General features: G+C 40.2%; 2 protein-coding genes across 3 annotated transcripts in view; both read right to left on the bottom strand.

Moving 5' to 3' along the window:
- LOC120516777 overlaps window positions 1-8,588 on the bottom strand; it is a 55,168-nt gene extending 46,580 nt beyond the window's left edge. Inside the window, exon 1 of the mRNA XM_039738709.1 lies at window positions 8,262-8,588. Within this exon, the coding sequence (XP_039594643.1) occupies window positions 8,262-8,280 (19 nt within the window). The 5' untranslated portion in view covers window positions 8,281-8,588. The remainder of the gene's footprint in view (window positions 1-8,261) is intronic.
- Window positions 8,589-13,863: 5,275 nt separating this feature from the next.
- The window catches only part of capn2l (calpain 2, (m/II) large subunit, like), a 53,983-nt gene continuing 41,819 nt past the window's right edge, over window positions 13,864-26,027 (bottom strand). Inside the window, exons 12-21 of one of the 2 annotated variants that reach the window (XM_039737870.1) lie at window positions 25,481-25,692; window positions 23,511-23,547; window positions 23,223-23,288; window positions 22,667-22,724; window positions 22,116-22,180; window positions 19,740-19,808; window positions 19,552-19,630; window positions 17,189-17,305; window positions 14,971-15,029; window positions 13,864-14,565 (exon numbers count right to left, since the gene is read on the bottom strand). In XM_039737870.1, the coding sequence (XP_039593804.1) occupies window positions 14,542-14,565; window positions 14,971-15,029; window positions 17,189-17,305; window positions 19,552-19,630; window positions 19,740-19,808; window positions 22,116-22,180; window positions 22,667-22,724; window positions 23,223-23,288; window positions 23,511-23,547; window positions 25,481-25,692 (786 nt within the window). In that variant the 3' untranslated portion in view covers window positions 13,864-14,541. The remainder of the gene's footprint in view (window positions 14,566-14,970; window positions 15,030-17,188; window positions 17,306-19,551; window positions 19,631-19,739; window positions 19,809-22,115; window positions 22,181-22,666; window positions 22,725-23,222; window positions 23,289-23,510; window positions 23,548-25,480; window positions 25,693-26,027) is intronic. The other variant, XM_039737869.1, reaches the window with a different exon arrangement.

Here is a 26,027-nt window from a genome sequence, read left to right as displayed (position 1 = left end):
CCTGAGTCGCTCCTGCTTTTTTCATTTGAGAATCTTATCCAAGTTAAGGACTGTCGTTTCTAAGGCCGAGATGGAAACACTCATTCATGTTTTTATCTTTTTTGTAACTCTCTTTATGAGATTTCAGACCATTTTAACTCGCTCCCATAAGTGGACTCATATCACTCCTATCTTATTCTCTGTGCATTGGCTTCTAGTAGAATTCTGGATACAAGACAGAAATCTCCAACTCACTTCAAGAGCCCTGCATTGTTCTCGACAGGACTGAGGAGAGGGGGGTGCTGCAGCTGGTACATTGCCCCGGGGCCTTTGACGCACAAGGGGGCCCATGAAGCCCAACGCGTCCCATAATTTTTATTATAAATTGAACATTTATTCATTTCATTCATTACATTTTATTGTATTTTTTTTACATTTTGCAAGTCTGTTTAGTTTCAAAATTAAAAAAGGCACGTGGGCCACAGGGTACTTAGCAAAGAACGGCACGAGAACTTTCGCATACAAGATTTCGAAGTGTTGAGTGAGCACAAAGCAATAGAAGGCCGTGACAATGATAAAATACTTTTGACTCAAATATGCTGATATCAGGGAAGATCTTACAATGGAGATGAGTTATCTGCCAGCTGTTCATCGATCAAATTTTGGAGAGAACCAACTGAGCCCATTGGAGCTGCTGAATTGCTTGATAAAGTACAAACTGGAAGGACTCTTTCCAAATATATGCGTCGGTCTGCGTATTCTGTTGACAATTCCTGCCACTGTCGCCTCTGCAGAGCGCTCATTCAGCAAGCTAAAGCTGGTTAAAAAGCGTGACTAGCAGATTTGGCAAGACTCAGTATTGAGTTTTATCTAGTAAAACGGATCAATTTTGATTACGTAATTCGGAGTTTCGTCTGGAAAAAGGCCAGGAAAGCACCTTTGTTCAGCAGACAATAAATGCTATTATAAACGTCTTTTACTATTATAAATATATTACTTTATTATTACATTTATACCTATACATACTTATCTAAATATATTAATGTAATCTACGATTGTTAGAAATAAATAATAATATACACACATACATGTGTGTGGAACTTTGTATAAGGGCTCACACACCTTCTTTGCACCGGGCCCGGATTTTCTCTTGGCGGCCCTGGTCCTCGATACATTGTGGATCTCCTGCCCCAGTACACCACTAGTCGAGCCTTGAGATCGAGCCAACAGGGCCTTCTTTCTGTGCGCCTCTCCAGGCTGAAGACGCGTGGGGATCGAATGTTTCAATCTGTGGCTCCCAGTCAGTCTTACCTCCCTCCGACTCTGAGGTCGGTGCAGTCGGTTAAACAGTTTAAAGCACAGCTTAAGACTTAGCTTCTTAAACAAGCTTTTGGGTAGTTTGGGTTAGTATATTTTTATTTTTATTATAAATGCCCTTTTATTTTATTGTACAGCATCTTGTGATGCCTGTCTGTGAAAGGCGCTTTACAGTAAAACCTTGGATTGCGAGTAACTTGGTCTGCGAGTGTTTTGCAAGATGAGCAATTTTTTTTTTATTATAAATTTTAACTTGATAAACAAGCGAGGTCTGCCAATACGAGTAGTATGTGTATGCTTTGTCTACCGAGCGTCACGTGATCACAACTGAGCCGATGTCTCTCTCTCTCTCTCTCTTGCTGTGGGATTGTGGGTAATCATCTCCCATGTTCGGTAGTATAGTATAGTCGTATAGTCAACATTTGTACGAACGTTTACTGTTTACTATTGTGACCACGTATGTGTGTGTGTGTAAAGCATTTTTTCATTTTGTGTCCAAGTGTCATGACTGTTCTTAAAACTGTACTGCAACAAAACAAATTTGTAGAAAAGCACCACCCGAATAAAGCTGTAGCAGTGCGAGCGATGAATCTGCTTCAACGACAATGCAATGTCACATTTCTGCAAAATCCTCAAAAGGAGGCAAAAGCAACTGTCATTGGAGAGGTTTCCTTGTTAAAGTCGCAAAAAAAGAAAAAGATTCCAGTGAGCCAACAGACAGCAGTGATTCCATTAGTTATAGCGAAAGTCACCCTACGCAATAACCCTCCTCCTCTTGTCTCCCTCACACCAGCCACGATTCTTTTCAAAGGTAAAGTGAAGCTTAATTTGTTTTATGTATTTTTACATTATATTTTATATGAAATATTTTTATACGAATATTTCTGGGTTGCGGAACGAATCATCTGAGTTTCCATTAGTTCTTATGGGGAAATTCGCTTTTAGACGAATGCTTTGGATTGCAAGCATGTTTCTGGAATGAATTACGCTCACAAACCAAGGCACCATCGTATAAATAAATTTTACTTACTTCCTTACTTACCTTCAGCCAGCACTCAAGCGATTCTCTGCCGACTGTAAAGCGGCTCAGATGAAGATCAGCACCTCCAAGTCGGAGGTCAATGGTTCTCTCTTGGAAAAGAGTGGATTGCTCTCTCTAGGTAAGGTGGAGGGTACAACTTCCCTTCGTGGAGGAGTTCACGTATGATGTAATGTTGTTCATGAGTGATGGAACATGGGAATGTGAAATCAACAAGCACATTGATGTGGCGGATGCTGTTCCGTGGGTGCCGTACCGGTTTGTGGTGGTGAGGTGGGAGCGGAAACTAAAGACAAAACTCTTGGCTTACCAGTTGATCTACGTCCCTGTCCTCAGCTATGGTCATGAGTCAGCAGAGAGGTTTCTTCACAGGTCCACTAGGCGGACACTCTGTGACAGGGTGAGATGTTCTGCAACTCAGGAGAGCCTCAGAGTAGAGTCTCTACTGCTCTGGATCGAGAAGAGCCTGATGAGGTGGTTTGGCCAGGTCATAAGGATGCCTCCCCCAGCTGCTGCTCCTAGAGCTGCCATGGGCAAGTCCTCCCAGGTGGAGACCCTGTGGCCGGTCCAGAAGACGCTGGAGGGATTGTTTCTCAACAATTGAAAATTCCCCAGGAAGAGCTGGAATCTGTAGCCAGGGACAGAGAAGTCTGGGCTGACCTGCTTGTTCTGTTGCCACCCACAACCCTCACGAGGAACAGTGGTCTGAGGTGAGGAGATGAGAAGGAAGCAATGATCTGCATCTAAGAGCACCGATGGGCTAAAGAAGGAATGAAACGGTCGTCACTCTGCTCCATAATAAGAAGCCTAACTGAGTGGGAACTCCTCGTCATTAAGACAGAAGCACAGTGGCTACTAGGAAATATCAAATAATTGATCATCCACCTCATATTAAGTTGGATGTTTGAGGACACTCGATTAAAGAAGTAACACGCATTGCAAAAAAGTGATTGTGACAGTTGAGCTCAGTATTAGACATTGCGTTTAACCTTATGTTCCCTTTGTAGTAATTATTATATTCAGCACATACTTGGCCACGCTACCTGTTGAAGACAGGTAATGGAGTATTTTAAAAATATTTGCTATCTCTAGGGCTCTCAGCACCTTTCCTGTTTCTGCGTGCGTCTGAACCTGTCTTCACTTGCACTCTGTCTCTCAAGTTCGTTCCCGTAAAGCCTGCTTCTCAGACTCTCTCGTTATTATCGAGACGGCTTTCTCACCACCTGCCCATTTTTACACTTGCCATCTTTGACGGTGACTCTCCACATGCCTCCCATGCCATTTCTTCTAACTGTGCGTCTCCCTCTCGCACTTCCTCTTCTGTTGCAACACCAAGCTGACCAATCAGACTGCTCACAGGGACTGGACACAGACTTATTTAGTGTTTTATTATATAGTAGATATTTCATGTTACTTTCTGAGTGATGTCTGCCTAACACACCTTCAAAGTGGATGTCAGATGACCGCTGAAAAGCCAGAATCATGTGATCCATTAAAAGTAAATGAGAGCTTTGCACTTCAACAGTAAGATCTTATTTTGGCATCCTAAGTTAGGAGCAGGCGCTGATACAGTGCTTTGCTGCACCCACCACATGAAAAACCACCTCAGGATCCCAGATTAGGACCCAAGTGCAGCCATGTGACGGGTGACACCTCAGCACCACACAAGTTCAGATGGAGTGGTACACTGTGAGGTTTTTTATGGTTACTGGAGTGCCAATTCTGCCACCAACCCCCAAGTTTTTCCCTGCAGATTGGGGGGCCTTCATGCAGGCTGGATACAGATTAACGTCATACCCACGGCGGAGCAATTGCAGGTTAAGAGCCTTGCTCAAGGGCCCAACGGAGTAGAGTCACTTTTGGTGTTTACGGGATTCAAACCAGCAACCTTCCAATTGCCAGTGCAGATCCCCAGCCTCACAGCCACCACGTCCTAAGTGACAGAGAAAAATTAAAGAGGACTACCAAACAAAAAGAAAAGGAATTGTTTGTATATAAAATTTAGAGGATCACGGCTGAGAGCAAATATGTGAACAAAGTAAAAAACAAGAAGGAAGAAAAAAGGTAGTCGAGCGGTAAAACTCAGAAGAACAGAGCAGAACACACGGCCAGTGGGCAGACGGCCGACCTCGGGTGGGAATTTTAAGGATCTGGAAAATCCTCAGCAGAAAGGCTGGATGGAGTGGCAGATCTGAGGGTAAACATCTGTTCCAGCCATCAGAAGGTTGGCGGTTTGAATCCCGTAAATACCAGGAGTGACTCTGCTCCGCTGGGCCCTTGAGCAAGGCCCTTAACCTGCAATTGCTTCGACCTGAGAATGACGTTAATCCAATACCCTCCAACTTACACAGAAACCTTGGAGGTTGATGGTAGTATTGGCACTCTAGCCACCTTAAGCAAGCCTCACATTATCCGAGTGTGGTGCTGAGGTGTCACCTGCTGCACTCGGGTCCCAATCCAGGAGGTTCATCGTGTGGTGGGTGCAACGACGTGCTGTCAGCGCCTGCTCTCAACCTCAAGTGCATAGGAAAAACATGCAACACAACATGGCAGAAAAACTACAGTTCAAGGAGTGCATCAGAGTTTCCATGTCTTGCTGTAATTTACAGACGAAGTGTAGCATTCTGACAAAACTGTATGGGGGCAGCTTAAATTTAAATAACATAGCAGGATTTGTATTACCAAGCTGAAAATATTACAGGTCATGGTATATACTGTAAGACACTAGAGGTCGCTGTTGCCTCTTTCAACCCAACAGACAGACACACTGCACACAGGGTAAAATCACCAAAAATTTCTTTTTTTTTTCTTATTATAGTGCCCTGAGGCACCTCCACCACCATAAACTGGCAGTACAATAATTATAAATATAACCAATACACAAATCTCTCCTTCACTCCTCCCAGCAAGCTCTGTCCTCTACCTCCCAACTCTGGCTCGCTTGCTGGGTCTCCAACAGTCCCTTACATAGTTCTTGACCCAGAAGTACTTCTGTCCTTCCGTCCACATGACTGGCTCGCACTTCCGGGTCAGATGGAGAAGTTGGAGTTTTCTGTCAGCCCGGAAGTACTTTGGAACTTCTGTCCCCGTGACTCGATAGCACTTCGGGGCTATGGAAAAGATACGAGTCTCCAAGTCCCCCTGCAGCGTCTCCTGGTGGCACCCCAGGCAAACTCCAAATCCAATGGTGCCTGTGGGAATCTGGGGTACCGCTATGCTGCAGGGGGCTGCTGTCCCTCCGTAGCTGCTTTCCCCCATCTTTCTCCTCTTTGGGCGCCCCAGCCGGGTTGAGCAGCCGGCTGTCTGCCACAATACATTTAAAATGATTGTTTAAAGCATTGCATCTCGTAGGCTTATGTTATAGCGCCATAGACTTTGTTACATATAACTGTGCTGGAGTTCGACATGATTACGGTCCATTTTTATGTTTTTTATATGCGTATTGTTTATTTTACTGCCAGTCGCCGCTATGTTGTCCTGTGGTAGCCGTTTGTGTGTGTGCTGTTACTACAGAGCAGCCCCGGAAGCCACACGGACTGACGTCATCTGAGCAACAGTATAAAGATCAGCACAGCAGAACTGCCATTATCTGAGTATGCTGGACACCAACAAAAAGCTCTGTGTGTTTATTTTCCATTTCCATCCTTATTGAGAGAGAAAGAGAGAGAGAGAGGAACCGTGAAACCTCTGGCTCAAAATAACAAAGCGGTGTTCCTTTATATTCCTAAATGTCTTAACAAAAGTAGCCAAAGTATCAGCCGTCATTATTTGTACAACGGGTTAAAGTAAGAAAGCAAATATTTGTGTGTTTTTTAAAATTTTGTTATTGCTGTCATCTACACGACGTCTCCATTGACTCCTCTGATCTCATTTGTTCTTTTTGTGTGCGCGTGGACACCACGATTGAATGAACGCTACACCTTTGCATTCCCTGGTTTACTGTCATTACACGAATAGAACTTTTTAATCCCATGTCAATAAACTGGATGGCTTGCTGAATAATTGAATCCACGGAATTTGGAAAGGGCTACACAGACATCCATAGGTCTCCTTATTAGGAGAGGAAATAGCAGATGCAGTATTCGATAATGTTATAAAGAGGATTCAAAGGTGATTATTTCAATGCCGATTTGAAACTGATAAAAATGCCATCAAAGCCTAAAATTGGACTTGAATAAACCGTAAAAATTACCAGCGTCATCCTCGGTGGTTCTCTTTCTGTGAAATTCTGAAAAGCAAATCTGTATGCGCTAAACATCATTTTGTCCCATCATGGCTTATCTCTAAAGCACTTTGTAACAACATACCGGTGTGGGACAGCACTGGCTTTGTCAAACATGACAGGTTTAGCTTTGATGAGAAATGCAAAGTCATCAGTTCATATCAGAGTTACGGTCATGAGTGCAATGAAGTTTATGACCAACTCAAAGGAGGCCACCTCTGCCCGGTACAAATCTGGCGCCATTCGTTACGTTAAATATAATAACCCATATAAAAAAGAACTTCAATGCTGAGCCAAACAGACAAGTCTTATTTTGCATAGTTTCATGTTATTGATGGCTAAACGTTGTTTTCTAATGCTATGAAACTTGCTAAAAGGGGTGTTTTGGAGTCTTAAAAGTTTTTGGAAGGTTAAAACAGAGAAACATCCCACCTTAAGGGTCTTGAACACTGTATACACCCCTTTTAGGCCCCTATATTGATCAGAAAAGCGGGCCTAAGTGAAAATAAATTTGGAAATTTCACACAACCTCTGATGAAACAAAATGACACACACTTAGACAAAATCTGTAATCCAGCAAGACGATGAAACTGTTGTCCAAATTAGCGGAGACAACAATGCTGTACCTGCGGCCTTAGATGAGAGCCCACTTTGGCCAATACAAAACTTTGTGGGAGGCCTCCCGCTCACCCCTACTGCATGATGGGAATAGAAATCCCCACACTGGCGCTGTTATTGATCCCCCCCCACCTTCAATTTTCAGTCAGGCCAATGGCAGCACTCATGCAAAATTTCATGACTATCAGTTCAGCCATTTTTGTGTAATCGGTAAACAAACACACATATTACAATTTTATTCAGATAGATTTCAAATACAACAAAAGCAGGGGGAAAAAAAATGTTAAAAAATAAATTATACCCAAAAGACAAACATCTTATCAAACAAATTTAGTCTGTAAACCAGAACATGAAATCAAAAAACAAAGCCAAAGTCCACCATCCAGGGAAGGGTCAGTACTTAATAATTAAAAATGGAGACCAGCAGCAGGGTCTACAGAGACTACAGCACAAGTCAAAGTGTCGCTGCTGTGCCAAACTCGGACACTTAAACACACGCAGATGCTTGACGGCCTTATGGTCTAACATATCAGACATCATTGGGGTGGCTAACAGGCAACTGGAAAACTTGGGGAAAAAATCATCCTGTCTCCCCACTGAAAGCTCTGTCACTCTGTGCTCCTCCTTGAATGTCTGACCAGATCATTGAATACTGAGCCATGTCACACACCCCCAAACCCAATTTCCACCAATGGCATCAGATGGAGAGGATTTTAAAGCGGAATGTTAGGCCTCAGCAGTTGTAGGCCCCTCATGGTCCTCCGGATTTGGCAGAATACTAAGGTCTCATGTACAACGCGGGTCTCGTTCACTTCAGATATCTATATACACCTCTACTGCACCAGGACAGCAGGACTCAGGGATGCAGGCTTGCTTTTGTAATCATCAGCTTACAGTTTTCCAAACTTCTCAAAACAGATGAGTGTCAGCACCTAATGAGCTACAATGCAATCAGAGAGCCCTACAGGAGCTGCTTTGCAGTGCCAAACTCGTGTAAACTTTCATATTTTTTACAAGTATTAACTAAACGAGGAGGCACATGGCATTATGGCCCTCTAACAGCTGTAACCTTCTTTTCACACTCACCCATTTTTTGTGACTTCATATCATTCTGGCTGAAGGATGGCGTTGTGAGAGACGATTTCAAAGTCACCCAGGATTCACTTCATCATTGTCTTCAGCTAACTCTGTCAAAATCCAGCGTCCAGTTCAAATGAGCTGTTTAAATATCAGGAGGAGGAGGAGGAGGAGGAGGCCGGGCTCGATGAAAGCTGCCATTCGAAATGTAAACACACATCACAACGGAACAATAAAGATGTCCGTTCTGGCAGGAGGACATACATTAAAGAAATAAAAATTGCTAATAATATTTCACACTTCCTGCAGAAGGACTCAACCTCTCGCCCCACTCATCATTACCACACCTCCATGTTTGTTTGAATAAACTCCTTCTAGATGTTGTGACAATCAATCACGTTTACATCGAGTCTTAGGACTTGTGCTGTTAATCACCATGACTCGCACAAACCTGCGTTGCCTTCACTTCACATTTCCTGGCCTGTCTCCAACAAAAAAGGTGGTGCCATCTTGACATACTTAATACAAGGAAATATAATCATTAGATAGAAGGGAGTGACTTGTGTGTTAAACGGTGGCACCAGATCGACACGTTCAGTAAGAGATCATTTAAGAAGGTGATGCATTTGCCAGATTCTTTTAGTAGAAATTAACTACAATCAATCAATCAATCAACATTTATTTATATAGCACATATTCATACAAAAAAATGTAGCTCAAAGTGTTTTACAAAATGAATAGAGAAATAGAAGACACAATAAAAAATAAACATAAGTCAACATTAATTAACATAGAATAAGAGTAAGGTCCGATGGCCAAGGTGGACAGAAAAAACAAAAAAAAACTCCAAAGGCTGGAGAAAAAAATCAAATCTGTAGGGGTTCTAGACCACGAGACCACCCAGTCCCCTCTGGGCAATCTACCTAACATAAGTCAAACAGTCCTCTTTGTATTTAGGGTTGTCATGGAAGGACCTGATGATGATGGTCACGTAGACCTCTGGCTTTCAGTCCATCAATGTTGGTGCATCATGATGCTTTGAGTAGACGCCAATATGTTACAACTGCACATATTTTGAGGTGGGTTAAGGGTCTTACCATGGCGGGCACCATCTCAAGGCCTCTCAGTCTTTACCCCTTTGGTTTTGTTTATCACATTCTGTTGGTTTCCTGGCTTTGACCTTTCATTCAAACTTGGCCACAAATCTCCACTTACTTTTCATCCCCTGATTCCAATTAATAATCAACTGCTGCTGCTGCCCTCTGCAGTCTGCACGACAACCACTAGGGCACATGCAATTCCATGCCCAGGGCGGCACAGTGGCACAGTGGGTAGCACTGCTGCCTCGCAGTAAGGAGACCAGGGTTCGCTTCCCGGGTCCTCCCTGCGTGGAGTTTGCATGTTCTCCCCGTGTCTGCATGAGTTCCTCCCACAGTCCAAAGACATGCAGGTTAAGTGCATTGGCGATCCTAAATTGTCCCTAGTGTGTGCTTGGTGTGTGTGTGTCCTGCGATGGGTTGGTGGCCTGCCCGGGGTTTGTTCCTGCCTTGCGCCCTGGGATTGGCTCCAGCAAACCCCTGTGACCCGTTGATAGGATATAGCGGGTTGGATAATGACTGATATTCTAGACCGGGGTGGGCGAGGTCGGTCCTGGAGAGCCGCAGTGGTTGAAGGTTTTTGTTCCAGCCCAGTTTCTTAATGAGAAGTCAATTATTGCAGATGACGCACTTATTGCTTAAGTGACATTTTGATGCTTCATTCTCGCTTGTTAAGGTTCTCCACCCTTAATTGCTTATTCCAGTCTTAAACTGTTGCATTCACTGTTTGAATGGCTACTTATTAACAATAAGATATACAGTAAATTACAAAGCAGCCAGCAGTTCTCCAGCTAGCTTGTTTCCATTTACATCTGTGTGTGTTCACCATGCACTATTTGATTTAATAAAACACTTAATAGAAAATATGACAGACTGAAAATTGTGCATTTTGGCCTTTAAATCATTTGGAGGATATCTTTGGAAAGGAAAAAATCCACGATATAAGAGCATAACATTACACAGACTAACAAACCAAAAAACTAAAAAAGGTCCGAGATTGGCAAGGATTGGTTTGTAATTAAGCAATTGGGTTTGGATTAAAAACCTGTAGCCACTGCGGCCCTCCAGGACCAACACTGCCCACCCCTGCTCTGGACAATCAGAAGTTTCTGGAATTTAACACAGGTCCAATTTCAGACTTCAACAGAAAATAGTCATGCATCTTTGCATGACATCTTACTTGTCAAAAAGAAAAGTCGTCTCTCCAAGCTTAATTTGGAGCTTTAGGACAAGAACGACCCCTAGTGGTGGATTTGAACTTTAAAGCTAAGTTCTCTACAGCAGGGGCTCCCAAACTCAGTCCTGGGGACCCACTGTGGCTGCAGGTTTTTGTTCCAACCAACTCCCATTTTTCAATGGACTCTTCGCCTTATTAAGTGAGTCATTATTTCCCAGTTTCTGTGCTTTGGAGTCAATGTAGAAATTACAAACTAAGTCTGGTAGATTTTTATTAAAATGTAATAACCAGTTATATGGGGAATTTGCAGTTTTTTTTTTTTTTGTTGTCAAAACTATTTTTAACCTAATTTTCATTCTGCTTTTTCAGGCGTTCTGGTTATTTAATTGACTATTTACTAATTAGTCTGACACTGAAGTTGATGCTTCTTTCATCAAACTAGGTGACTGCTGTACTGGTTGTTAATTTTCACTATTAGGGTTAAATGAAGGGAGCAAACTACAAATAATAGGAAAACAACAAAAGAGAGTTAAGCATTTATAGCTTTAGAAAAAACAGAAATATTTCTAAATGTCTTATAAATGTAAAAACCACACTGTTGTGTTTTTCTGAATGCATAATAAGAGAAGAGTAAAAAAGACCAGGTAATTAAATGAGATCAGTCGTTATCGATTATTATCACCGATTGTGAATCTGGTTAGAACAAAAACCGGCAGCCACAGGGGGTCCCCAGGACCGAATTCATGGAGTGCTGCTCTACAGTACAGACAGACCTAAACACACTTTTGTGCTGGACGTCTCAGTTTGGGTACACTCTGTTTTAGTGAAGCCCCCAATAGTGTACTGAGAGCTCACAAAAACAAATCCTTCATGACCTTAAAAACAGACTTCACATACACACAAACACACACACCACAATAAGAGCTCTAAATGAATCGATTTACAGTCCAACATATTTTCTAAACAATTTGAAATTCCCAAACCAACACAATTACATTTCTTGATTCTCTGAATCTCCCACCCATCTCTCTGACTACAACTGTATTCGATTGGATGACTTTATGGATTCCTGGCACTACATCTGTAGGTGGTCAGTCTACATGGCGGCTCCATGAAGCTCAAACAGGCTATGTGGGCCACCAGGTGCCTGTCAGTGGACACTCCTGGGTCGGCTCTAGCACTGACTCCTTCTATTTAATTAGAACCAGGGGTCTCAAAGTCAGTTTTGTTTTTATCTGGACTCCTAGTTTAATTACTCAAGCTGTTATTTCCCAGTTTCTGTGTTTTGGGTTCAGTGGAGAAATTTAACACTAAGCTTGGTCATTTTTTATTAGAATGGACCAGACATTCCTGTATGTTACATGGGAATCATTTATTTATTTACTTTTTTAAACATTTTTTTTTTAATAGTTTCATCCTCATCATTCTGCTTTTCCATGTTGTTGTGGTTATTTAGCCCATCATGCACTATGAAGGACGTTACGGGGGCTGATGCTGAAGTACTCTACTAACATCCAGTGCCGCGGCAGCCTTTTCAGCAGCTCTGTGTATGACTTTTATTTTTCTACCTTTTTCTCTATTTTACAGATTTTACTGATCACTCCTATCACTTTCTTTTATGTGGACTCGTTCCCTGGACACTTGTTACTACTTTTTACTTATTTAACATGGATTTTTACACACAGAGACTCGTCTACTCAAGTAGTCAACTTCAAGCGCCAAGTATAAATGCCCGCGCCAGTGGGGTTCCATATTTACCCGACGAGGTAAGGTGACGGTATCGTGGCAGCAGAGCTGGTACTAAGGTGAAAGCCAAGCGTCTAGCGAGGAAGTGGCGCTACAAACCTTCAGTGCCTTCTGTGATCCTGGGAAATGTGAACTCACTACCAAATAAGATCGACGAACTGGCTGCGCTGGTGAAAAATGTCAGGACCTAAATCATGACATGACAGTTAAGCCGATGAGGATTTCTCATCCTACAAGTCCCTGCTGATATAAAAATGGAAGGAAGTGTAGGGTGGGACTCATAAGGATTTTACCCCAAATCCACTGGTGTTACTACCCTCTTATTTTTTAACAATTAAAGCTAAAGGTTCCTGGTGGGATGGTCACACAGAGGTGATTCATTTTGTTTAGCCCCTCCCTGCCATTAATTTTGTTTCTTCTGGTTACATTTCATTTGATTTAAAAAAATAAATAAAATGGACAAAAAAGGGTTTGATCAAAACTTCAAATATTTAACCTACACGATTAATTTCTGTTGAAACAAAAATTACATTTAAAACAATAGTACTAGGGTGTTGTACCGTGTTAGCCATTATGAATGTAGAGAAAAGCCAAGCAAAATGCCACCTTTTATTGGCTAACTAAAAAGATTACAATATGTAAGCTTTCGAGGCAACTCAGGCCCCTTCTTCAGGCAAGATGTAATGATTGATTACAATCCAAAATATATTACAATACAAAATATATTCACTTTGGTGTACTGAATAAACTTTTCAGTTTGAAGACCAAACTAAGCCATCAAATTCAATTCAGGTGAAGTCAGCATGAGAAATAATCTGCAGAAAAGCAGGCCGAGGCGCACATGAGCAGCAGGGCAGAGGTTACGGGACAGGGAGCCACTTGGAATCCTTTGGAGGTTAAATGCAAAGGCAATGGGCACGGCACACACAGAGTACTTGTTAGATAAGGTCTGCTCTTTTTACTCCAAAATAAAAAAGACCGACTTATTGCCTAAAAGCTCTTGAAAAGGAAATCCTCATTTTAACAGCACCTACTACTGAGATGTCAAACGTGAAGACTGTAAATGTGCCAGAAGCAATGCAGAACACTCTGACGAATGTTTAATATTTCTTAATATGCAAAGCTGCTGCATCAAAAATGAAGGCAGTCCACTGTCTAAAGTGGTCAGTATCAAAGCCCCCAATCCCTGAAGGAGTCAGGATGTGGTTAACTTAATTCTGAATGTCCTGCAGCTTGGACATGAAGAGCCTCCGAACTAAGCACACAGTGATATCACTGTGGCTGCACAAAAGCTGCATGCTTTGGTAAACTGCGCAAACTCTGAACTTTTTTCCCTTGCAATTCAAAAGTTTAAAATAACGTTCTGAATAAGACGGAAGCCAATCTTATTTGGAGAGTGAATTTACTTGAAATGAACCAACCTAAAATACACAACAGCTACTTCCCTTTCCTGATGTTGCCATGGTTACAGTGTTTACTGTACCAAACAGAGCGCCACTTCCTGTCTGAGTCGGACGCACAAGGAGACGGAGATTTGTTACTCATCACAAAGCTTATTTTAACTCAAACTACACAATTTAAGACCACACAATCAAAATTTTTCAGAAAGCTTTATTTTTGTACATAACTTTGAACAATGGGTTCGAGAAAGAAGTCTACATATATCAAGTCAGTTAAGATAAATAATGACATGATTTACTTTTTTTTTTATTTGCCAACAGACAAAAACTGGCAATTTTATTTTTACATGAGCTGTTCTGAAGTTATTGCTTTTTGATATTACCTGGGATTGTCATGTCTGTGTATACATAAATCTTAGGCTATCTTTTAACAGCAAAAAAAAAAATATATAATATGCAATCAATCCATTCATGATTTTGGTCTTAGCTGGTCAGTATAACAACACACTTTGGTATGTATTTAAACATTGGCATAATTAAAATGGAAGAACACTGGACCTTTGAGAGGAAAATACAGAATCATTTAGTCATCCATATTGAACAGATAACTTAAATGTTTACCAAACCTTTGTTTATATTTAAAAAAGGAATTTACAAAAAAATTACTCTTAATGTAGCAGAGTATAAGATAAAATTGCAACCTTGTATGAAAATATATGCTTAGCTTATCATACATTATTTAAAAAACTGGCATGTTTACAGTGATGGATCCAAAGTGTTCTGTTAAGACCAAATACCTTCTCATGCAGTGTGCCCAGAATTTAAGAAAGGTCCTTATGGGTGTCCCACCGTGAAGCTTGTAAGGACAATTACAGCAAAGTAACATTCAGCCACTGTTAAAGAGAGCAAAAAAGATGCACATATCTTTTTATCTTCTATCTTGTATATTTACTATGTATATACATCGTGTATATGTAGAAGGCAACCACAAAAAGAGCCACAGTTTGAAATAACTCAAAGAATTGAAAAAACATTGATACTACTGGGACTGAGAAGAAGACCCCCTTCAAAATAACGTACTCACTGGTTTAAACTTTCTCTCTTAATTTTGGTTCTAACATGTCTAACAAATCACAGGCCTCATTTTTAGTTCAGACTAGGCCTTGTCAAGTTTAACTTTCTTTCTATGTTTTACCTATCAAGACCAAAAGATTCTAAAAGTAGTTTTACTTGACCAGTCACAAATGGTTAGTAAGGAAGTAATCTACAGAAAGAATGAATCGCTTAACCTGACATACCTGAATGAGTGAAAACTGCACCTCTCCATTTTCATCTTTGCTCAGAGATTTAAAGATTCCTAGGAAGATAAACATTTATCTAATTAGCTGTAGAATGCAAAGAGGGTATCAGATTCTAGCAGAGAAGTACAAAAGGACAGTGATTAAATATACACTATATATATAGAACATCTCCATTCCAGGCAATAGCCAAGAAAGTACAAGTAGTAGGCTTGCTTACAGACATTTTTTTTTTTTTACATTTAGCAGCTCTTAAGGAGTTAATTGACTACATTTCTGTTATTAATCCTTACCATGTGTATGGTAGGCAATGACACCAGTCAAAAACAGAAGTTCTAAAGCTGTCTTTGCCTTAAGTATTAATTACCAAAAAACAAAACATGGCAAGGCTAAACTTATCTGATTTATTAACTGCATAGAGCAGGGGTCTCCAACCGCGGTCCTGGAGCACTCTGGTGGTGGCAGGAGTTCATTCCCACTCTTTTTTTTTTTTAATTAGTGAATTGTATTTTTTACTTTCTTAATGAGTAGCCAAAAATAATGATATACAAACTAAGCCAACACATTACCAGCTAACTGGTGTTTATTATTCAATATCTGAAAATAATGAAAGGTGAAGATCTCATTAATGTTGATCTGCTCAGGCCCACAAAATGTTCTGATGGTATTCTTAGAACAAAAGAAAAAAACAGGTTTGGAAATGTCTGCTGTGGCCGAATGAGAGCAGTAACAGTATTAAATAATGGGCTAAACTGACAACAAGAATCAGCTTTTTTTTTTTTTTTATTAATTTTATTGATGTTATTAAAATCAAATAACATTCCATACAAATAACTCAAGTTTTACTACAAAAAAAAAAGTTTGAAAGAAATCAACCCCCACCCCTGAGAAAGAGAGCTGGGCTAGCAGAGTAAAATGTAAAGCTAGTAAAAATAAGTGAATAGATAAATTAATAAAAGAAAGATAAATGAAGTAAAAGTGCGGAGAGAACCTGCTTGCTCAATTTAAAGGCTTATTCTAAAGTGTTATTGATTTGATCCTGCCAGGTTTTGAAAAAGTTTTGTACAGATCCTCTAAGTGCGAATTACATTTTTTCCAATGTCATATAATACATAAATAACATCAGTTACCCACTGACTTAGAATGGGAGAGTTAGGAGTCTTCCAGTTGACCAAGATAAGTCTACGTGGCAATAGTGTAGTACAGGCAGTTACAGTTTCTTTGTCCTTCTCCACTTTAAGCCCCTCTGTGAGCCCACCAAACGCAATTAGGAGGGATTGTGACACTAAGGCTGCCTGAAAGGCTTTTAAAGATTTTGGTCCAGAATGATATTAATTTGGAGCACACCAAAAACATGTGGCCTAGTGAGGCTGGAACTTGATTGCAACGTTCGCAGGTTGGATCTTGTCCTGGAAACATTTTCGACAATTTTAAATGGGAGAGATGCCCTCGATATATAATTTTGAATTGAATAATTTTATTCTTTGTGCATATGGAGCTCGAATGAATTCTGTGCATTGCTATTTTCCACTCCGACCTGGGTATGATGTTAATCTACATCCAGCCCTGCAAACTGCAGGGAAAAACCTGGGGGTTGGTGGCAGAATTGGCACATTGGTTCCATTCCATCTGAACTACTGTGGTGCTGAGGTGTCACCCATCGCATAGCTGCACTGAGGTCCTAATCGGAGATCCTGAGTTGGTTTGTCATGTGGTGGATGCGGCAATGTGCTATATCACCATGTGATCCTAACCTCTCTCTCTCTCTACTTTCTACTCCTTTTCTGAAATGTTGAGTGAGAGATACTTCAAGAATAAGCTTCTGATTAATAAACTGGTTGGAGTGAAATTGGTTAGAGTTTGAGGCCCCAGCTTAGCTGGTCAACTGTTAGCTCACTTCACATCTCATTTCTGTTTGGATGCCATTAAAAAAAATGGAGCAGTTCAGAGGACTGGATCTTAAAAAAAAACTGCAACTAAAATGAAAGGAAAAGAAGTTCATTATCAGCAAAAACAGGTCACTAATGTTGGAATGAAAACTTGCAGCCACAGCAGCCCTGCAGGACCGGAGCAGGAGACCCCTGGACTAGGGATATCTACCTGATTAACTGACTAAACTTTTTCAGCACCAGCATAAAAGATGTTAAAATTCCATAAACATCAAGACAAGTGCTGGTAGCAAATTTTAAAAATAAAATCGGCACCATTAGTAACTTACTAAACATGGATTCCAAACGAATCAGACACCCAACAAAGTTGTCAAAATCAATGGTAAGATCCTGATCTGAGTAACGGGCAACGATACTCTGAAGTAATGCATTGTTGAGAGAAAAACCTGTGAATAAAAGTTAAGAGTTTATAGAGTTTTTAGAATTTACAATTGGCTAACTCATACTGAAATAAAACAAATCTCAGAAGACAATTAAAAACATTTTTTTTTTCTATAAATTATTCCACAGATAAGAAATCAATAAAATGTAAAGACTATTATTACTGTGTAGGCTCATCTTGCTGTAACATTTACAACTAAGACCACGTGTACTTTAGTAAGGCAGTGCTGGACTTCTGTGTAATCCAGATGATTAAATGATACTGTGGGTGGCATGGTATCACAGTGGTTAGCACTGCTACCTCACACATCCACGGTGGTCTTGGGTTCACAGCCCAGGCACAGTGGGCACATTTGCATGCCTTCCCCATGCTTGTGTTGTGTTTTTTTTTTGTCTCTGGGTATTCTGGTTTTCCTGCCTTATTCAAAAGATGCGCTTGTTAATTTACGATTCTGAATTGGCTTCATGTCCGTTTGACTGTGGGCATGAATGGGGCTTGTAATGGGATTAGCGTCAGTCAGGGTAACCCTGAACTGGATAAAGCAGATTATATCATTGTAAAACACAACAGGATGGTGTTGATTAAAGAAAGGTGTTCTATAAAATTAAAACATTTATGATATATATAGATCTTCAGCTCTCTCTGGATCGGTTCGCAGCTGAGTGTGAAGCGGCTGGGATGAGAATCAGCACCTCCAAATCCGAGAGCATGGTCCTCAGCCGGAAAAGGGTGGAGTGCCCTCTCAGGGTTGGGGGAGAGATTCTGCCCCAAGTGGAGGAGTTCAAGTATCTCGGGGTCTTGTTCACGAGTGAGGGAAGAATGGAGCGTGAGATCGACAGGCGGATCGGTGCGGCATCCGCAGTGATGCAGGCTCTGCATCGGTCTACCAGTCGATCTACGTTCCTACCCTCACCTATGGTCATGAGCTATGGGTAGTGACCGAAAGAACGAGATCACGAATACAAGCGGCTGAAATGAGTTTCCTCCGCAGGGTGTCTGGGCTTTCCCTTAAAGATAGGGTGAGAAGCTCAGTCATCCGGGAGGGGCTCAGAGTAGAGCCGCTGCTCCTCCGCATCGAGAGGAGTCAGATGAGGTGGCTCGGGCATCTGATCAGTATGCCTCCTGGACGCCTCCCTGGTGAGGTGTTCCGGGCACGTCCAACCGGGAGGAGGCCCCGGGGAAGACCCAGGACACGCTGGAGAGACTATGTCTCCCGGCTGGCCTGGGAACGCCTTGGGATTCTCCCGGAAGAGCTGGAAGAAGTGGCCGGGGAGAGGGAAGCCTGGGCCTCTCTGCTTAAGCTGCTACCCCCGCGACCCGACCTCGGATAAGCGGAAGAGGATGGATGGATGGATGGATGGAGGATATAATTTAAAAATGCATATTTTTACAAGATAATTCACAAGGGCTATGCAAAATATTAACTGATAAAGTACACATTTAAATTGAGAATGTATAGTAATAAGTGCAACTAATGCCTTTGCTATGCATCTGTATCTTCTAGACCCCGCATGGACACCCATTTATCTTGCACTAATGGGTACCACAAAAATGTAAGTGGGTGGAATATTTAGAATTTATAAAATGATTGTATTAATATCTGGCAATCAACGACATGCAGGTTGAACTCTGTCCAAAGTTGAGTTGTAACTTGTGTCTGATCCTACTAAGTTAGACACCTGCCACATACAACCCTTGAAACTCTTATTAGGCGACAGTTTCAAAATTCAACATGTTTTATTACATATATTAAATTTTCCCACTTGTGCTAGTTAAATCTTGCCACACAGAATAAGAAAAAAAATATATATGCTAAATAATGCAAACAAAATGTGTTGTTAAATATTTCAAAAGTGCAATAAATTTTCTTGCATTACCAGGTGCTCTTATTTACATTTAAGGATTTTTTTTTAAGTGAGTGACAAATGAAAATGATACAAATGTGTGCTACACAGAACAAGAAAAAAAAAAAAACTATATTCTAAATAATGCAAAGAAAATGCATTATTAAAAATTTCAGAAGTGCTGTACCATAAGAACAAGCGAGTTAATTAGGGTCCAAAACAGTGCCGTGCACTGAAAGCAACTTTGTGTTTGAAAGTGCAAGACGTCTCTTGGCCTAGAACTTTCTAAAACGACTCATAAAATATTTTTTACAAGGATGACACCAGATTGTAAAAGTCAGATTTTTCCTATGTTAGTATCAAATTTCTAAAACCAACATGCAGTAATTTTCACATATTTTGCTACCTGCTTCTTCAATGGCCACACGCATCTCATGAGAGCTCATTGTACCAGATCTGTCAACATCTAGCTTACGGAAAATATTCTGTTAGAAAATAAAGAAAGAGCATCTTAACAATTAAGCAATGCATTAGAGAAAATAATGCAAGATCATACAGAACAGCATGGCGCATTAAAATAAGTATAATATCTACCAGGTATCGATCAATTTTCGTCCACAAAATTTTGAATTCCAATAAGCCCAGCTTTGCACTCCCGTCCTTCTGAAAAAACAGTCAAGTACACACACTCATATTGAAACATTAGATACTCTAATACAGGATTTCTAAAAGGCAGAATATTTAAGATCTGAAATTGTATGTTTGAAGAAACCAAATAGGGAGAAAAGCTACCAATAAATATTATGCATTAGAAATGATTCTACAGAAAATGTGGTGGAAAACACCACCACCAGCTGAAAATGTGCCTTGTAACATCATAAAGGCATACTGAAGAGCTACCATTTAAAACTGTTACAGTATTACAGAATGACAACAGAAGGAAAAAATATAATCAGTCCCACTATCTCATTAAAATAAAGGTGAATACAATAAATTTTCTAAGGGGCAGGGATGATGATCAGTGGCGACTGTGCGTCACAAAGACACAAAAAAAGGAAAAAACTGGGTAGCAAGAAAAAATGTTTAAGAACCACTGCTAATGTGGCAAAAAACATTTTCTGTTTTTGTGTCATCATTCCAGTATATTTTCCACTAGAAGCAGTACCCAGTGTTACACATGTAAATAAATCATTTAAAGCTCTGGTCTATTTGTTTGCTAGTCTGACTTCAGTCTGTTCTGGTGTTTCTTGCTCTGAGCCACCAGGTGGCAATGTCATTTAAACTGTAGCAAATAGGAAAACAAACAAACAAACAAACAAAAAATAACTAAAAGGTACCCCAGGTTCAAAATTTGTGTTAGGACATAATCTGTGGTATTCCCCTGATCAAATATTCAAACATTGTGGATTTGAATACTGGACATATACACACACAGATTTAGATAGCTTTCTGTTTATATGACAGTCAAGCAAAAAGACACCATTTATTGGCTAACTAAAAAGATTACAATACGCAAGCTTTCGAGGTAACTCAGGCCCCTTCTTCAGGCAAGACGTAATCCAAATGTTTGATTACATCTTGCCTGAAGAAGGGGCCTGAGTTACCTCGAAAGCTTGCATATTGTAATCTTTTTAGTTAGCCAATAAAAGGTGTCATTTTGTTTGACTTTTCACTCCATTCATAACGGCTAACACGGTACAACACCCTAGTATTACTGCTTATATGACAAAACTGTAAAAGCCCAATATTAAAAAATTTTGCACTGTCCTGTGAAAATACAACAAAGTGGCATTGCCATCTTTTCCACAACATGGCACATGAGCCTTTGCATCTGTAGTCCTGTCTTTGCTGACATTTAAAATCAAAAGTCAGTTGAGTAAAACTGCAAGTTTCACAGATGCCATGCTGTGCCTGTCTGTTTGAATGCACTCACCTGGGTTCTGAATCAGATAAGACTGCACCAGTCAAATGACACTGGTAATGGCTCAGAGAGGCCTCAGTGTTGTACCATTTACAATTGGCCAGTAAGCAGAGACCATCCTGATGAAACTTTGCACCAGTTATCAGCCAAACGGCTGAGTTGAAGTGCACCCAAGGAATGTCAATGGTAAACTGACCTCCCATTTCTTAATAACCCAGTGAAAGCAGGACTTAATGCCTAGCAGAGTGTGGTTTAATGTTTGTTTCAGTGCAAGACCCCCAACTGTATTTCTGGCAGTAACAAAGGCTGGAATGATCCTTGTACTCCAAAGAACTTCCTAGTGCCTAAACGCAAGAGTAGAAGACCATCCATAATGAAGTTGGACATGGGTGCTTCATTAAGTCCAGCTTCACTAAAGGACAGCTGGGTGCCTGCAGGTAGGAGACTGCAGGTAAAAGTAACCCCCCTGAAAATGTTGCTGGATGCTAACAAAAGAGGACTGCTGTGAGTAAAACTCCAAATAATTATACATGAAGAAGTACAGTCGGCAACTAGAAGGTGTGACTACAGCTGAGAGAAAGAGACAAAAGCATCTCAACATCCTTACAAGTGTGCCAGTGAAGAACTCCCTGTGGACCCTTCAGGAATCCTTGACAAACTTTCACCTCCATCTCTTGACAGGACAGGAATTCAACCATAAGTATATTGCTTATAATGTTATTTCTGATTCTGTATTGTTTGTAACCTTGTAATTGGGGTAAAGCCAGCAAACTTACATTATTAACATATGTATTTGTGATTATTGGTATGACTGTAACTGAAAGTAATAATGTGTGTGAAGGGCAGGATTGTATCTCTTGTAAGTTTTATCTTCTAAACTCAATAACAAAACTAAACTAACTTTCCACTAAAGCCAAAAGCGCTGCTAACAGCAGCTAGTCTTGTATGGGATTTAAGAATTGAGCGTGTTTCCTTTGAACTTGCTTTTAAAATTAGCCCAAATGGACTGTGCAATCAAGATTTATGTGACACAAAATTCAAAAGGATACGTCCAGCAGGTTAACCATATTGCGACAGGTGTCCAGGCTAAATCCATCCGTTTTAACATCAGTGCCTAAAAAATAGTAGTAATTAGAATATGAATAAAAAAGTGTCTGCTACCTCCTGAAAAGACACTTCAACGCAAACAGGTGTTAAGTGAACAGGTTTGACGACACCAAAGTAGCTGAGCAGGACGGGTGCTTCAGTAGGGAGTTTAGTCAACTCCGTCATCCCACAATGTGCAAACGGGTCATTTTTTAAGTTAAGAGTAAGCACAAGATAGAAGAGTAGCTGTGTTGAAAGGCTAATTGTTTTAATTACAATAATCAAACCAAAAACACAACACAACTTGCCTTGGAAGTATTGTCTCTAGCAGTAATAATGATTTTAGGGACAGAAGAATTAACATATTTCAAAAGTCCTAAACTTTGTAATATGCTGCATCCAGCTACACTGTCAGTTGAACTACTTTCATAAATACACATGGAATTAACAAGGCAAAAATGACAAAGGATAGTAAAAAGTAACATGCAACAAAAGTAAATTCAAACAGACATACGTTTGGAAACCACTTTGTTCAGTATTGTTCGTAATTCAAAAGCAGATATCTCACTGTCCTACAGAAAGAAAAAGAAACAAGAAGCCAAGGCTTGAGGTAAACAAAAAATCATAATCTGAATAAGCCCAGTTACAATTACATAAAAGTTTATGCTACTTATTATTACCTAACTTAATTCTCATAAAGGTAATACATAAATATAAAAAGCTGTCATGCTTGAAAATTAACAAAACCTGATACTTCACCCTTGAGGTGTTCTGCCAAATCAGACTTGACATAAAACACGGCATTCTTTTGTTTTTCGAGGATATGCTCTATATTATTTGGTAAATAAGGAGGCAGCTATTGTTTTTGTGAAGTTGACCACCACAAAATGTACAAATGATACAAAATAAAGAGCACTGTATATGCATACATATCATGCATGAGCAATTCTACAATCTTAAAAAACAAACAAACAAACAAACACATTCATCACTGTCTCTTTTCTGAATCTTAATAAATAAACAATTGCACAGGTACAACATAAAATTAATTGCAAAAAGGATTTACCAACCTCTCCTGCTAACTGATTAAAGAGACCTCTGAATTTGGCATCGATATCTGCTTCTGTGATTTCTGTCTGCAAAAGTAACCGTAAGAATATAAATACAAAAAGAAATTATGTGAACAAAAGCGAAAGTTTCCATGACTCTAGAAAATCTACTATATGCTGCGAGTATCTGTAAGATTTCAGAACAATTAAACAAACTGATGACATGCAACTTTAGGATTGCCAACGCACCTAAAAAAACAAGATTTTACTTGAATTCTATTTCAAAATGTGTTACAGCTTGTAATTTACCTCATCAAGTTTAGCATCAATCTTGTCATCCATTTCACTGGAAAAATAAAAAAAGGAATAAAAATAGTCAGGTAAGATGTCCACAACTTCCATTTATTAATTCTTTGTTATTATTATTTTTCTTTATTAATCCCTCCACACACACACACACACACTTAGGTGATGGAAACTTTGACCGTTTGCTCTAACCATTACACTGAATCATTAAGCTATGAGTGATTAACAAGCTGCCGTCAACACAAGCTACTCTGATGATTCTCCAACAAACCGTGTTTGCTCGATTAACAATCGCTTAAATAAATGTTCAAACAAGCTGCAATCTTCACTCTTTAAACATTTACCTCTTACTTTTCATCTCTTAAGTGACAACACTGTACACTGCTTGGCACGGATTTAAATTCTAAATCTTTATTGATCTGAACTTTTTGTCTCCCAAAACACAAAAGTTATAATTTCTGGAATGTGCAAAAAACAACCTTATTCATTGGCCAGGAGTAAATAAGGTTAGCATGGCCATCGGCCTGGGAAAAGAACACAGTTTTATAACATAAACATAGCAGTGGTATAAAGATGATCATTCATTTATGTAATCACCATTAAAATCTACGTGCGGAAAGGCCTTCAAGTGTACGCTGTTCAGAAAGGGTGAAGATCTTCATCACCACCACTTGGACTTCTGCATTCCCACTGAAACTGACAAGAAAAATGGCATCTGCAGACTGGAGGATCCTTTATGCTGCAGCTACATACTGTATGTACCCACATTTGGAGGGACTCATCATTATCATCTGTATCCTTTTACTGGATTTTATTTATTTTGCTTCATTGCAATAGCGAGTACATATTCTTTGGTTGAATCAAGGTAGAGAGCTAAGAGCACCTAGTGTGGGTCATTTTCTTATTCCAAAATGGGATTAGCAGCTGAGGAAGGTCACCCCCTCATGAGGAGGCAGCTTGGTGACCAGGTGTTGAGTGACACTCGGGGCTGACGACATCCTTGACATAAGGAGTGCTTATGCCAAGCTAGAAAATGTCTTTTCTTGAGACAGTTGTTCATGTGCAGGTGAAGCAATTATACAGAAGTTTCATTTTACTTAAGGTACCTGTCCACATGCAGATAAAGCTAAATACATGGGGTTCTATAAAGGAAATATAACTAGCATTCACACTCACAAACATACACACTATAGTTAGCTATACTATATGGCATAGGTGAACTAAAACAATGAGCAGACGACCTTCCATAATAACACTGTATATAATATAACGGACAACATGAATGGACTTGGCATCACAACTGAGGTAGGTGATGTTTTATGTGGACAGGAGGCCATCCTGTGATGGTGCAGATGGACAGACATCTTGGGTTGACCAGTATAATAAAAAAAAGGACAGAAGGAGACTGCCTCCCAGGCCATGATTACCCCCAATACATTGGGTGTCAGCATACCGCCCACCCAGTGTATTGGAGGCCTTCTGTTAAGACAGCCACAGGGCTGCATGGGAGTTGTAGATCTTGGGTTCAGTCCAGTTTGGATCCTTTGCTGGAGAGAGCTGCCAGTAGGAGGCTCACTTTTCAGGTGAAGGGTCTGCCTGACCTGGAAATGTTGATGTGCCAGACACACCCCTGGGTCTCTCACCCAGGAGAGTCAGAGTGGGGAGTGGAGGAGAACAAAGCTCAGAAGTTAAGGAAGATGGAAGGAACAGAACTGCGCCTGTTGATTGGTGTAAAACAGGCATCATTTTGGAAGAGTGTGCACTTGAATCAAAGGTACTGTGCCTTAATAAAACAATTGTTTGGGCCAGAGCCTAAATTGTGGTCAGTTGCTTTGGGGCACCAAGAAGCCCCTACAGGCCACTATATATATTACACACTATATATATTATACATAAAGAAAACCTGCATAGTATATTGTTTCACAAACAAATATATGAAGAATGTATCAAATAATCTAACTCTAGACACTCACATTGCTTCTGCATGCTTTTCTGCAAAGACTCTGAGGCAGAAATCAGCATCTTTGTTGGGCTCAAACGTGGAGGGGACAACGAGATATTCTCCAGGTGGCAGTTTGAAGCGGCTGCATACTTCCCGTAGATTAATGAAGGTCTCTGACCTTGCTTTTGATTGATTCCTTAAAAAGTAGTCCTTGTTCAGGTGGACAGCCTTCTGTCCAATGCACTGTATTGTGTTTAAAAATAAAAAAAAGACTCCTTAAATTTAAAATCACAGTTGGCTAAATTCACTTCAAATTTACATGTGCAGAAAAAAAAAACAGTAGGCCTGTACATTAATTCGATTTTTATGTTGTGTTCAGTTTTTACGTTCGGTTATGTGGTTTCTTCTGCACCTAATTAAAATGCAACTTATAATTAGGCAGTCTGCTTCATCCGTGAAAATATGACTGCAAAACCCAAGAAGAGTGTTAGCAGTGCCATTTACCTCTCACTCTTGCTTCTCAGTAATGCATTAAGTAATCCTTATGCCAGGATTCTTGATGACACTACAGACTTTTG

This window comes from Polypterus senegalus, chromosome 16, assembly GCF_016835505.1.
Source record: "Polypterus senegalus isolate Bchr_013 chromosome 16, ASM1683550v1, whole genome shotgun sequence".
Classification (NCBI taxonomy): Eukaryota; Metazoa; Chordata; class Cladistia; order Polypteriformes; family Polypteridae; genus Polypterus; species Polypterus senegalus.
Note: the sequence above shows the minus strand (reverse complement) of the source record. Positions and strands in the feature narration are given on the sequence as shown.